The following is a 15,104-nucleotide window of genomic DNA, read 5'->3' as shown; positions in this document are numbered from 1 at the left end:
CTCCTAACATATTCACGTCATCCGCATAGACAAGAAGCTGATGTAACCCGTTCAATTCCAAACCCTGCCTGTTATCCTGAACATTCCTAATGGCATATTCTAAAGCGAAGTTGTAGATGTGTAGGGATTAAAAATCCGCTGTCCGGTTATGATTAATGGAATAGGCCTATTGGCTGAACCCGCTGAACGGAACAAGCACAGTGGTCGAATGTATGGTAATAAAAACTTCAAAGTAAACATATTTCGTGATTCTAGCGACATGATTCTGAACTACATATATGATCTATTTATTTGAGATCCAATTTACCATTCTTGTATAAAAACGTAGGTTACGGTTCTTAAATAGGATGGTACTAATTAAATTGTCTATAATAAACTCTATATATTTAAACTGTAAAATTAAGAAAAATATTGAGAGACACTCTTCCAAAATGGTGTATATTGATTACCAACGTATTGGAGGAATAGAAAATTTCTGCACTGCTAGATTTCAAGTCACCTTATTGGGTTTAGTTGAAATAATGGAGGTCTTAAATTTAGAGTAGAATACTGTAATATTATAGAAATAAAGTAACACATAATATTCATACACTTGACACGTAATACTATTTAATGAGATGCTTCTCACTTCTTGATTTCGAATTTCTCTTCTTGAACTTGGGAATTAGTGAAAATGCTACTTAATATGCTCAGAAGATAATTATATGAAGAGTCCACTGCAAGAATGATGGATGTCACTTTCTTGTCGAAAATGAACCAAGACTTTCAATGCATAGCTTAAGACATATAGAATGTACATAGAGAGTTATATGGCATTAACACTGATAGTCATTGTCCGGTAATGATCGGAAAATCATTTCAAACTTTCAATTGCTTCTCCTGAAAAATGTATTCCAAATGACATCCATCATTCTTGCAGTGGACTCTTCATATAATAATATTAGTTATTTCATATACATATGTCCCATAACGCTTTCATACTTTCGTAATCGTCTTGATTTTACCAACAGGAAAGTGGATCTTTACTACAAGTCATTAAAATTCCTGGCACTAGTATCAAGTTTTTCTACACAAGAATGGACGTTTCATGATGCTAATGTAAGGTCATTGCTCAGCAGTCTGTCTCCTCAGGACAAAGACATTTTCTATTTTGACCTTACGCAGCTAGAATGGAAAAAGTTTTTGAAAACCTATATGGCCGGAATTAGATTCTTCCTCCTGAAGGAAAATGAAAGCACATTACCAGCGGCGAGAAAACGTTACCGAAAGTAAGTACCATATTCATTACAGCTCAAGTCTCAAATATAAGTTATGTGCCTATCATTTACCAGTACTTTAAATATAAGAGTTAATTAGCTATCGACGTAGCTCAGACGGTGGCACGTTTGTCTGCTAATTTGGAACTGCTTTCGGGCATGGTTGACTCCCGCTTGAATGATTGGATGGTTGGTTTTTCCACAACTATGAGGAGAAAGTCAGGTTTTTTTAATAAAGATTCTGAGTGTTAATATTAGAGTTTTGTGTTTTGTGTATTTACTCAATGTTTATTCTCTGTGTAAATATTAGTAACACGATCTGATAAGTGATTTGTGCAAAAGTTTAGATAATAAATATCTAACCTCATCATGAATGAAAATGAAGAAAGCACTGTTGCAACAAAACGGAAAAAGCCTTCTTCTAATTATAATTTATCACAGCTGGGTACAGAAAATTCATTGGAACCTTTGGCTAGTTTGACTGATTAAACAGAAGATCAGGTCAAGAAATTGTGTTTTCTTTCTGTAAACAGCCCCAGGGAAACCTACTTTCTGAACGGCCCTCGTAATTGCGCTCAAATGGCCAAAATTTGCATAAACACTTGTTTTGGCATTATTAACATGCTGGAAGAGAAAAATTAACTTTTTTTATCCGCCCCATGAAAATGTTTCCTTGTAAGACTGGTTTTAAACTTCCCATTCAATATCTAAATTTACGTGTTTTTGTTTAATTAAATTCAATCTAAATTATATACATATTTACACTGAGAAGTTTTGAAACGGAAGTCCTATAGCTATATAATTCCATTAAAACAAATCTAAGAATAGACTTTGAAAAAAATGGACGTCACTACAAAGATATGCATTAGCAAAAATAGTCAGAATGTAGCATAATAAAATTACAATAAAAAATTATGGTTAGAAAATTGTGAAATTATAAACAATCAAATGTGGATGCGAACAGCTTAAGGGGAGAGGATGGTATTTTTTGGTGAAAAATGAGTAAATTAAAAAAAAAAATCTTTAAAATACTCTGTGATATGTGTGGAATGCATAGCATAACATTTCGTGGGTATTTGTGACCTTATCGGATGTTGAGTCGCCATTTTTAAACTTCCTGCGTTATGGATTTTTAAATCACTCGCCCACTTTTATTGTTGTTTCCAGTAAATTAAATGTTCATTTTTTTTTCTTTAAAATATCCTTTGATATGTGTGGAATGCATTGCATAACTTTTGTGTATTTGTGCCCTTATTGGATGTTGAGTCGCCATTTTTAAGCTTCCTGCGTTATGGATTTTTAAATCACTCGCCACTTTTATTGTTGTTTCCTGTAAATTAAATTAAAAAAAAAAAAATTCTTTAAAATACCCTTTGATGTGTGTGGAATGCATTGCATAACATTTTGTGGGCATTTGTGTCCTTATCGGATGTTGAGACGTCATTTTTAAACTTCCTGCGCTATGGATTTTTAAATCACACGCCCACTTTTATCGGTTTCCAGTAACTTCATTTTTTTTTGCTACATTGCCACACAAAAATGGATATAATTTCTGAACTATTAAAGATACATGCATGAAATTTAGAACACACATTCTTTAGACTATTAGGAAACTTTTTCCTGTAACAGAATTCTGTTAATTGATTTCATTTTAAAAATACGTCCGTTTGTTTGCAAGAAAGGAAATCAGAAAATTGTTATTAAATTTTAATTGTTTATTTTACAAACGTAGGGACTAATATCAAAATTCTGTTACAGACAGTTTGTAGAACATGCTTTTGCAAATACATTGCAAAAAAACTGTTTGAATCTATCTTTAAAAATGGTTTAGATATATCGGTTTTAGTACAATCCTGCAGTGGGTATATATTTTTTTTTAATTTGGGCCCCAAATATTTTTTTTTCAAAATATTTTTATTTGGTTGAGTTGCCACAGCTATGAGCTCTCTACATACAAAAAATTAATATTTTACACCAAATAGGAAAAAAAGTTTTAAAAACTACCGTCCTCTCCCCTTAAAGATAGATCGTTGTCACGGTCAAGGAACAGTTAAATAAATTACAGTGTATGTCCTGTAATACACGGACAAATAGCAATAATTTCTAAAACAGTTTTGTGTCTTCTTTTTTCAGACTTCATGTGCTACACTGCTTGTTTCAGTTTGGATTAATACTGTTCTTCTACAGATCCATACAAAGATTATGTGGGCTTTTGACATGAAGTTACGGAAGAGAGTTGTTTTATGAAACCGTCTGCTGCTAAGAGTCATATCTCTCTTATTAACAAGAAATTGTAGACCTCAATGAGATCAAGCAGACATTGCACTAGTTAATTAAAATGTTACCGGGTACAAGTGCATTATGTTTTATATACTATTGTATAAATGAACAGATTTCTAAAGTGGCAATTATTAAAGAATAGAGTTTATCAATTGATAATGTCTATTAAGCTAATATTCTTGTTTATTTAATTACACATGTGCTAATAATTTAACTTTCACTTGCACAAACGATTTCGAATAATTTATTACCACGGTATACCTTCGTGTTTCAAACCAGATCATATAACCTTCCTATTTATATATAAGGTTATTCAAAAGTAAGTTCTCACTTTGAAATGGTGATAAGTTTGTCAAATTTTTAGATTCTACAAAAATAAAAACACCAATTTGTTCGTAAAGAAATGGGATTTTATTAAAACAAGAAAAAATTAAATATGGCCACCACCTTGCTCTTCACTAAGAAATAATCTTTCTTCTATGCTATAAACGGCATTAGTAAGCACATTCCTAGGAATGTTTTCAACGACATCCGATATTGACTGTTTCAGTTCCTCATGGGTCTACTAAGAAACGCCTTTTCTTTTAGATTATTCCATAACCAGTAGTCAGCTGGATTTATGTCTGGTGACCTAGAAGGCCAACTGTTCGGAAAATGTGTACTAATTACACGATCACCAAATGTGTTGCGCAATAGTGTTTTTACATTATTGTGTATGTGAGGAGGAGCTTCGTCTTGCATGAAAACGATGTTTTCGATTTCATGATTCTGTAACGCTGGTATTGCAAAGTCTTCCAACATTTGAAAATATCGCTGTCCGGTTACCGTCACTGTTTTTGTTTGTCCATTTTCATTTTCTTCATACAAATACGGTCCCATTATGAAATGTAACGTAAAACCACACCAAACGGTAACCTTGATATCATGTAAAGGTAAAACCATTGTAAAACTTATTAAAATTACTCTTCTACTGCCGTTTGTATTCTGAAAGCATGACACAGTTACCATAGCAACGAAACACTCATCGATTAAAAAAAAATCTTCTAAACAGTAATGGTACCTACATGGAATCAAACTGCTGATATGTACAAAATATGCAGCTGTTTCGAAATGGGAACATACTTTTGAATAACCTTAAATTTTCCTTGTGATTTTCTGGCCTGTGGTGAAGGTTCTTTCTTGAGGCTTTGATGCATTTCAAGAATAGTGTCATGATGTTACAACATAGCTACTCCACTTCTTGCATAATATGATAAACTTCGTATACCCCGTGATAGGAAGATTATTTATGTGTCGCGTAAGTTTTATTTTCAGATGTGTTATTACCAGGGAGCGAAACTTGTTGCCCGATGAAAAGGGTTTGCTGTTACTTTACTATAGATACGGGTCTGTTTACCTGCGCGTAAGTAGTCAAGGACAAGGGTGGAGAGGGATAGGCAGAGACCACAGATTTTCGCATTGTGGTAAGAAGCATAGAATGAATATAGTAATTTCTAATAATGTAGGAGAGTCGGAAGGCAAATAAATTAACCATTTCAGTTTGAACTTAAAGACTGAAATACAAGAATTGAGTACCTCTGTCGAAAAAAGTTGGATGTAACCGAGCCCCTACGGCCGAGGCTGCGCAGAAGTTTAGAGTAGGGACAAATTGAAGATTGCGTCTGCCGCCATGCTTTGAGAGAAGCATCGGTTACCAGACGGCTGTACTATGCAATGCTGAATGTTTAATATATATGTTTGGTGTCTCTTATAAATCAATCTGAATGAATAAATGAAAAAAATCTTATTAACATTTAAAGCGACCACGTTAAAGACATAATCAAGCTTAGTTACCGTTAGTTTGACATGAAACGTAAGAAAACTGTAACAATTTGATACTTAACTAAAGATGTTGTACAGTCATTTGACAACATATAGAGCAAACAGAAATACAAATGCATGTTGTAGTCACGGTTCAGATGAAAAGAAAATTATTAGTATTAACTATTATTAACAAAACACTGCCTGTGTAAGACGTTACATTAGGCCTACATTGTAAACACGTTTGCTTTGATGTGGACAAGAAATGAACAATATTTATTCGCTTCCGTATCACATAATATAGGCCTAGTGCCTACACCTGTAAAATAGAAACACGTACCTAATGTTTTAGTTAGAAATATAAGTAGGCCTACCGTGCAATATCTTATTATCACAGCTGTAGAATGAAATAAACGTCACATGCATGAATTAGTCAATTAGTCATATAATAGAACTCAGGCCTATTGATTTATTATTATTATTATTATTATTATTATTATTATTATTATTATTATTGACTCCGTTAAATATTGTCTTACAACATTATAATGTAAAGTCGTGTTGTACTGGTAACCTTAAGCTGTGTGCTAAAATCTTCTCTTTATGTAGTACTTTCTTTTATTTGGTTATTTAATGACGCTGTATCAACTACTAGACTATTTAGCATCGATGGTATTGATGATAGCGAGATGATATTTGGCGAGACGAGGCCAAGGATCCGCCATAGATTACCTGACATTCACCTACCGGTTGGGGATATAAGGAAAAACCCAACCAGGAAATCAGCGGGAATCGAACCCGCGACCGAGCGCGACTCCGGACCGACAGTCCTTAGCCCACTGAGCTACGTCAGTAGACCTTTATGTACTTTTATGGTCAGTTTAACAAGTTTAAAATATGATTCTCGGGAGGAATCTGGAATCCATTTTCTAAAATATGTTCCTATAAGTATAGAAAGATTGTACAACTGTAGCACATTGTTTTCACACGATGTAAGAGTGGGTAGTAATATGCCATTGAACTGTCAACATCTATATAATCGCTCTTTCACTTAAGCGGCATATTTCTATAATCTCAGATGATGGTATGACAAGACTCCCATTATTCTTTCGTTAAAAAAATAAAAGAGATTCTGTTTACTGCTGGTAGGCTACGTAACATAAATTGAGTCTTTAGATTTATTACACCATATTTTTCTTAATGATTTAACAACTAAGCCAGCAATGAATACAATCACATTTTGACAATATTGTGTCATTGAGAATTATGTAAGAATGAGGGAATTGCAATCAATGTCTGCAGTATAAGAGTCATATCGCCTCTGATTCTCAAAACACTGAGGATTATTATTACAGTGCGTTAGGTGTTTGGAAAATACCATTGGGTGTATAGACATTTTTAGCGGACATCCCTCTCTTTGTAATATAATTTAAATAAATTATTTACGTATTTTCTAACGTATATAAAAAAACATAAATAAAAATATTCCATGTATTCAGTCATAGGAAATAGAAGTAAACTAATAAGTCTATTTATGAGCAATATAAGGCGTTTATATTTAAAACAATGCTTTGTTACAATATTTAGATTTACTTCTGTTATTTTATATTATACGTTAGAAAATACGTAAATAAGTTTAGTTATATTACAGTGAAGGAGGAAATCCACAAAGAAAACGCCTATATACTCAATGGTATTTTCTAAACTCCGAATGCTTTATAGAAACAATCATTCGTGCTCCCAAAACATGGCGTCGCGCGAACTTGCGCGAGAGGTTTCAAATTTGTACACGACACCAGCGCCAATTGTGTGTCTAGATATATTATAACTACAACGTCTTTGGATGTAACATGTAAATCAAGTGTCACATCCAACCTTATTCCACGGATGTACTCAATTATTTAAAAAATTTTCAAATAGAAAATTGATATTTTTATTGACTATTTATTTTCATTATTTTTTTGCAGTTGATTTGTATGAATTTATATTTATATTGTGTGACTCAGCCAACTGTGTACCTTTCTGGAAACTTACTAATATTTTTCTTCGGTTTGTTTAATTGTCCAACACACCATACTTTTTTGGTTAGACACATTATCAGTTTGTGTTTTCTATTAATCTTCGTATTTGAATATCAAGTATTGCAGATGAAACCTTTCTTGGTCTGTGAAATGCTTACCCTTAGATATAATAATTTTAGATTAAAGCAGCAGACTGTAATATTATTTACAAAGATGAACTCAACAATGCACTAATAATAACTGATCTATGCTCTGCTTATCCAGTAACATGTAAAAAATAGATCCAAAAGGCTAAAGCACTATATTTCCCGAGCAGGCAAGTCCGCCATGTTGAATCCCAAGCGAGTGACGTGACGTGACGTGACGTGACGTGACGTGACGTGACATCGGTGTGAAGGAATCAACAATACGGAAAGTGAAGGATGTACCTGTGAATGCATTTTACTTTTAAACATTAAACTATATTATTAATTTTACGCAATGATTGATTGTGCGGTTCCAAATTGTACAAATAATAGAATACATATGGAGTCTACAAATTCTACTATTTTCCTGCTGACAAAGAAAGAAGAAATAAATTCGAGACGCAAGCATTGGACGCCAATAATAAATAATATCTTTGTAATGTTAGTATTATTCAACATATTTTATGGTGAAATGTTCTAAGAAATGAAATATGATTTCAATATTTGCATTCAGTAGTCATCAGTGGGTTCTAAGTGCATTTATTAAACATTTATTCGGGCTGCACTACTTCAAATAGAGAGTTTAATTTGTTGTTGTGCTTGGTAGTCTAGGGGTCAAAATGCTGGTCTTTAAATCGTAAGTTTGAAGTTTCGAGTCTTTAAGTACAGCTCTATTTTTTTATTTGTAATTGCTTTCTACCTTTAAATTAATTGATTGAAACATTAATTAACATAGTATTTATTTTACTTAATAGCCTATTTTGTAATAAATTAATTTCCATCGAAAAATGTAATCCACAGAGGGGCTATTTTACTTTATATTTATTAATTAGTTACAGAATTAATTAATATGTATCTCAATATTAACACACATAGGATCAACTTTATTTTAGGCTATACAGGGTGATTCACGAGGATTTACCATCCTTTACGGAGCTTATTTCTGAAGACATTTTGAGCAAAAAAATTTCATCTAAACATAGTTCCTATTCTCAATATTTTCAGAGGTACACTAATTTAAAGTTGTTTGTAAAATACGTTTTTTCTTTAGTTTGAAGATAAAAGAATTATACAAATAGAGAATGAACCATTCAGAAGTATTTATTTAATTGGCAAGTATTATGAAGCTAAAAATGTGCTGTGAACGCCTTGTTTGCTTCGTACAGATATCTTTTTCTATTTTTAACTAGAAAATTACATTATTCTTACGCACTTATCACAACAATTATTACAAATCACACCACTTCCACCGACTTAATTATTTGCAGTTCAATTTTGCATCCTAATTTACAGTCTTGGAGAGTTTACAACACATTTTTTTTAATTTCGCCGTCCGCTTGAGTACACTTGGCCGCACGCTTGTGAACGGCACTCGTCGCTCTATGTAACTGCATACGGCTATCTTTGATTTCCGTAGCGCTCGCACTGGCTGCTGACTGCACGCTGACCAAGATCACGCGTTCACAGCAATGCGTTCCAATAACGAAACGTAACTCTGTAAATATTGAGAATAGGACCCATGTTTATATGACATTTTTTGCTTAGACTGTTTTCGGAAATAAGCTCCGTAAAGGACGGTAAATCCTCGTGAATCACCTTGTATATTATATTTTAAGTTATTGATTCATTAATTTTTGCTTAAATTAATGCACATAGGATTTACTATTCTTTATATTTTAAATATTCTTTCAAATTTTAACTCATTCACATGGACTTAATTTACTATTGTATTTGCTTATTTCACGGACAACTATAGTGAACGCTTACTGTCTCCCAACCTCAAACGTGCACACATAATTTTGTTCTTGTACATGATCTCATGTTAAAATTATTATGACGCCTTGACTATGGGATTTAAAATGTAGAATTGTTCTGCTTGTATAATAAAGTGCTCTACAAAAGGACGTGACATCACAGGATGCATTGCTGTAATATATCATACTGCTTTAACTATCACTCATTGTATTATACATTGCTAAAGTGTTGTTAAGAAATAGAAACAGAAATGAATGATTGGCTTATGACTTATAACTTAAAGTCTCACTGACTGGACGGTTAGTCAACGTAGCCAAATAGGCCTCATATATAATGTCCGTCACTTTTGATATATATTTAAAAACTCTGTATGACTGATGTTGACTGTGACTGTTGCACACTAGACTAAAATTTCCTGGTTACTTGTAGGGTAAACATTGGTAATTTCGTGATAATTTCATGAAAACTAATTTAAAATGCAAATGTGTAAATATATCCTTATTCCGATTTTTTCATCTAAAAGACGATAACTTGCTGTACAAATCTGGAGACATAAAAGATTGGATACGTTCTTCAATATGTGCCAAAAACCACTTTTACAACTTAAGCTGAAAGGTTGGTTATTTCGTGATAACCTTGGTAATTTCGTGAGAGGTAGAAGAATTGTGGAAAAATTCATTAAAGTCAAATGAAATTCTCATTTATTGTTACAAGACTTCAAACATAGTAATTCCGTCTAATATTCATAGCAAGAAAACATAGAAATACATATCAACACTTAATAAGAATGAAATCAAAGTAAAAATTGAAATTGAAAAGGGATCTTCTTTGCCCTGAAAGGGTGAACACTTTTATTACGGACTTTACTATAGCCTATATTACTAGGGTAACTCCAAAAGTAATGCATAACGTTTCTTTAAAAATTATATTTTATCCTACAGCTTTGCTATTTTCACAGAATGTAAATGCATCCTTAAGGAACAAAATGTCACTTTTCCACATAATCCCTGTCCCTTTCAACTCCCTTACGTAACCTAGGAACGAGGGCCTGTAGACCAGCACGGTAAAAGTCTGGACCAACACGTCTGAGCCACTCTTTAGCAGCGTGCACAAGGGAGTCATCTTCTAACCTCGTTCCGCGAAGGGATCCTTCAGTTTACCAAAGAAATGGTAATCGCACGGTGCCAGTTCAGGACTGTAAGGCGGATGTTTCAGTGTTGTCTATCCGAATTTTCTGATCTGGTCTGTGGTCTTGTGACTGACATATGGCTGTGCGTTGTCGTACAATAGCAGAACATCCTGCTTCTCCCGATGTCGTCGAACACGACTCAGTCGAACTTGAAGTTTTTTGAGAGTTGCAACATACCCGTCAGAATTAATGGTGGGTCCGTGTGGCATGATGTCCACAAGCAAGAGTCCTTCTGAATCGAAAAACACAGTAGCCATAACGTCTCCTGCCGAAGGTGTACTTTTGAATTTCTATTTCTTTGGTGAATTTGCATGATGCCACTCCATTGTCTGCCTCTGTCTCCGGTCCAAAATGGTGGAGCCATGTTCCATCTTCTGTCACAATTCGTGCACGTCATCTAGCACTTATCATTGACACTTAGCATGATAACAAATCAAACAGAAGTTACACTGAACCCATTGCGTCTCCGTTTTCTTTTTTGTTATCACATCTTGTCTTCAGATTTCTAAAATTCCTATTGTAATACATTTTATACTATTTTAAAAATTGTTGATACTCAACAAAATTTCGCCTCAAACAGCTAAGATTTCTATCAGTAAAGCTAAGCCTATATGGCGACTAAAGATGTATCTAAAATTCCAAAAACATTTCCTAAAATTTCATGAAGATACAATAAATCTTTGTACCAAATATCATATGCTTATCTCTAGTAATAAGCCCGCCATTGGTCTCTACCCTGAGCAAGATTAATCCATTCTCTATCGTCATAACCTACCTCCCTCAAATCCATTTTAATATTATCTTCCCATCTACGTCTCGACCTCCGTAAAGGTCTTTTTCCCTCCGGCCTCCCAACTAACACTCTACATGCATTTCTGGATTCGACCATACGTGCTACATGCCCTGCCCATCTCAAACGTCTGAATTTAATGTTCCGAATTATGTCAGGTGAAGAATACAATGCGTGCAGTTCTGTGTTGTGTAACTTTCTCCATTCTCCTGTAACTTCATCCCTCTTACCCCCAAATATTTTCCTAAGAACCTTATTCTCAAACACCCTTAACCTATGTTCCTCTCTCAAAGTGAGAGTCCAAGTTTCACAACCATAAAGAACAACCGGCAATATACTGTAACTGTTTTATAAGTTCTTTCAGATTTTTTGACAGCAGACTGGATGATAAAAGCTTCTCAACCGAATAATAACACATTTCACATATTTATTCTGTGTTTAATTTCCTCCCGAGTATCATTTATATTTGTTACTGTTGCTCCAAGATATTTGAACTTCTCCACTCTTCAAAATAAATTTCCAATTTTTATATTTCCATTTCGTACAATATTGTAGTCACGAGACTTAATCATATACTTTGTCTTTTCGGGATTTACTTCTAAACCTATCTCTTTACTTGCTTCAAGTAAAATTTCCGTGATTTCCCTAATGTTATAAATAAACAAGTCAATTTAAATATTGAGAGGGAAGTTTAAAACTAGTGTTCATTGCATTTTTCACCCTCTCTTCCATCCCTACCCTCCTTTGAAATTTCAAATGGAACCCCTGTAATATTTTAATACATAAATTTGAAAGAGTATTCAATTGTATATACATCTCATTCATTTTTAATATCATTTGTTCTCCTTTGTCGCCAGGCAACCTGGACCTGGACTATTCGGTCACTTAACAAATTCTAATCGAGTCCAGGCTTTATAAATCTCATATTTGGACCGGATACATGGCATCAGAGCGTTCCAAGTAATTCTGGCGTACAAAATTTACAGTGACAAATACATTTTAATATACACCGTGTCCCGCTTAGAGGATCGAGAAATAAGTGATAATTTCAAGTGTAAATAATGGTTTATTAACATTCCTTTTTACATAACGTGATGTAAAAACTCTCCGAGTTTCAGAGAATGCTCAGTGCAACTCGATTTGTGTGACTTGAGTTGCTCTGCAGACATCTAAACGGTATTCAACCTCCCGCCAAGTGTTACGTAGTATTTGTAAAGTAACTAGCGCAGCTGTATTTGTGATGCCTTGCTTCAGTTCCTCCAAAGTGATAGCTCTGTCTCTTTTGTACACAGCATCCTTCACAAAGCCCCAGAAAAAGTCTAAGAGGGTCAGATCGGGTGACCAGAGTGGCCAGGCAAGAGGTCCTCGTCTTCCGATCCACTTATGGGAGGATTTTTTACCCAAGAACTCACGTACCCGTTGATAATAATGGGGTACGGCCCCATCCTGCTGAAAAACCGATGCTGGGGAAAATTGGTTAACAACAAAATTCTGCAACATGTCCAGATACACATTTCCTGTGACTTTAGCCTCTACGAAGAAGAATGGTTCAGTGACTCGTGTAACAGATTTTTCTTCTGCTATCCATATCACGCACTGAACTTTCTGTTGTGGTATCCGCATGGTGTTCACCATAGCGTGTTCTCCTACAATATGGCGCCAGGCTTGTTTTAGTGCCTTAGCAACAAACAAACGAAAGTTACGCATGCAGCTGTTTTCAAACATTGTTCCATAAACTTGAACAGTTTCTCTATCTCGTCAAATGTAAAGAACAACGATATCTTTTTCTCATTTTAAGTGGTGAGCATTTATTTCTCGAGCCCTCTAAGCGGCACTTCCTGCATTAATATATATATTGCTTGAGATTGTACAATTAATTTCAAACATACGAAAAAAAAATCCTGGTATTTTAATAAGGGCCTAGTAATTAAATAAAGATTGAGGAACGGATTATTATACACTGAAAGGTAGAGGTGATGTATCAAATAGGCTACTTGATTGTTTATACATATAAAGCAGTTGCCAAAACAGATCAAAGTTTAGTCTGCTTTGTAAGTAAAAACGACTGTGACGATTCAAAGCTGCTTCACGTTCGAGAGTTGACCATTCCCGAAATCTTGAAACACTCACAAGCAGTATTTACATCAACGAAGTCACCGGCGTAGCTCTGTCGGCTAAGGCGCTTGTCTGCCGATCCGGAGTTGCGTTCTGGCGCGGATTCGATTCCCGCTTGAGCTGATTACCTGGTTGGGTTCTTCCGAGGTTTTCCCCAACCATAAGGTAAATGTCAGATAATCTATGGCGAATCCTCGGCCTCATCTCGCCAAATAACATCTCGCTATCACCAATCACATCGACGCTAAATAACCTCGTAGTTGATACAGCGTCGTTAAATAACCAAGTATAAAAAAAAATACATATACAACAACGACGTGACGTGGGCAATATTGTGGTGCGGGTTTTCGGCTTTGCTGGCGCTGTTAGTCTTGCTTTCTCGATCGTTGTTCAACTCTAGTTAATTGCAAATGACCATATGGGAAACAACATTGGAGCAACTTCCTGTTAGCAAAGATAAAAAAGATGTTGTTAGATGTGAGAAGTGGAGTTCACTATGAATTGTTTAAATATAAATAAAATATGACTTTTTATAAAAGCAAAATTCGATGAAAATCAGAAAAGTACTCTGGGACCGCTCGGCTTCGAAAACTAGTACCCTGGCGCCGCCAGTGCGTGCTCGCCAGTCCTGAAATACACCCCTGGTTTTAATAAAATAATATCACAGTCTACTATATACAGTCACGAAGCTTGAGCTTTGAGGGTGCTAGAAACAATAGACTGTGACTGTACTATTTTGCATTGCCTGTAATGAGGCGATATTAGCGATCCTAGTGGTGAGCAAGTACCTAATGTTTGCATATTTACTACGTATTGAGCTTCGTGACTGTATATACTAGACTGTGATAATATCATTAGACACTACTAAACTTATAGTTGTTTCAGTTTACAAAATACACCTTTATTGAAGTTTAAGCATTTGTGAAAGGAATGTGAAATAAAACCAATACAATTTACAGCTTTGAATTCCAAACAACATAAATTATGTCAGGAAACACCATAGAATCTATTAACATATATTTCTGATTGCTCCATATTTATTCAGTCCTACAACCACTGCCTTTGATATCTGGCAAGTCAGTTTCAAAACGCTGTATGACTGATGTAAAATATTGTTGTTGCACACGACACTACAGTGTCGGTATCTTCCTGGTTACTTGTATAGACTGCATTATCTACTTTTACTTCTGTTGAGGACTTCGTTTCTTCAACCAACCCACATCTCACAAATAGCCGTTTTGTCCTCGGACACGGCAGATATATAATTTAGTGGCAGCGACAGTGAGATTTCTACGTAGATCAAGTTTTCGACTAAGTGGATCTTCGTGGAGATCTTCTGCAGAAGAAATGCACAATTCTGCAGTCTTTCATTAAACCAGAGCACCATATACGTCGACCCAAAGGTGAGCCCAGGATAATCGCTCTTCAGCCTTCACAATTGATCTCTACTTGTTTATCCGTTGTTCGAAATGAATTTAAAGTCAGCGCAATGGATTTTAGGATTAAATAAACAGTCACGCAAGGAGACATGCTCTTTACCTCCCTATGTTACCGCATTAGATTATTATTTGTGGGGAACCCTAAAAAAATAGAGTCTATAGAAATAAACCACACACATCAATGAACTGATAGACCATGGTGTCCAAACGCCTGTAGAACCAGGAAATATTGCACGACAAGCATGCTCTGCTAAGGTCAATAACTTTCCACGTA

At 34.8% G+C, this 15,104-nt stretch overlaps 2 protein-coding genes across 6 annotated transcripts in view; both read left to right on the top strand.

Moving 5' to 3' along the window:
- LOC138710952 (putative fatty acyl-CoA reductase CG5065) overlaps positions 1–3,771 on the top strand; it is a 52,176-nt gene extending 48,405 nt beyond the window's left edge. For 3 of the 5 annotated variants that reach the window (XM_069842178.1, XM_069842177.1, XM_069842176.1), the window contains 2 exons: positions 1,011–1,268; positions 3,390–3,769. In XM_069842178.1, the coding sequence (XP_069698279.1) occupies positions 1,011–1,268; positions 3,390–3,477 (346 nt within the window). In that variant the 3' untranslated portion in view covers positions 3,478–3,769. Of the gene's footprint in view, positions 1–1,010; positions 1,269–3,389 lie in introns of all 5 variants that reach the window. The other 2 variants (XM_069842180.1, XM_069842179.1) reach the window with 2 other exon arrangements.
- A 10,030-nt stretch (positions 3,772–13,801) lies between these two features.
- The window catches only part of LOC138709983 (putative fatty acyl-CoA reductase CG5065), a 39,591-nt gene continuing 38,288 nt past the window's right edge, over positions 13,802–15,104 (top strand). The window contains exon 1 of the mRNA XM_069840664.1: positions 13,802–13,868. Within this exon, the coding sequence (XP_069696765.1) occupies positions 13,802–13,868 (67 nt within the window). The remainder of the gene's footprint in view (positions 13,869–15,104) is intronic.

Source organism: Periplaneta americana, chromosome 12 (genome assembly GCF_040183065.1).
Source record: "Periplaneta americana isolate PAMFEO1 chromosome 12, P.americana_PAMFEO1_priV1, whole genome shotgun sequence".
In the NCBI taxonomy this organism is placed as follows: domain Eukaryota; kingdom Metazoa; phylum Arthropoda; class Insecta; order Blattodea; family Blattidae; genus Periplaneta; species Periplaneta americana.
This window is presented reverse-complemented; position numbering and strand designations above follow the sequence as displayed.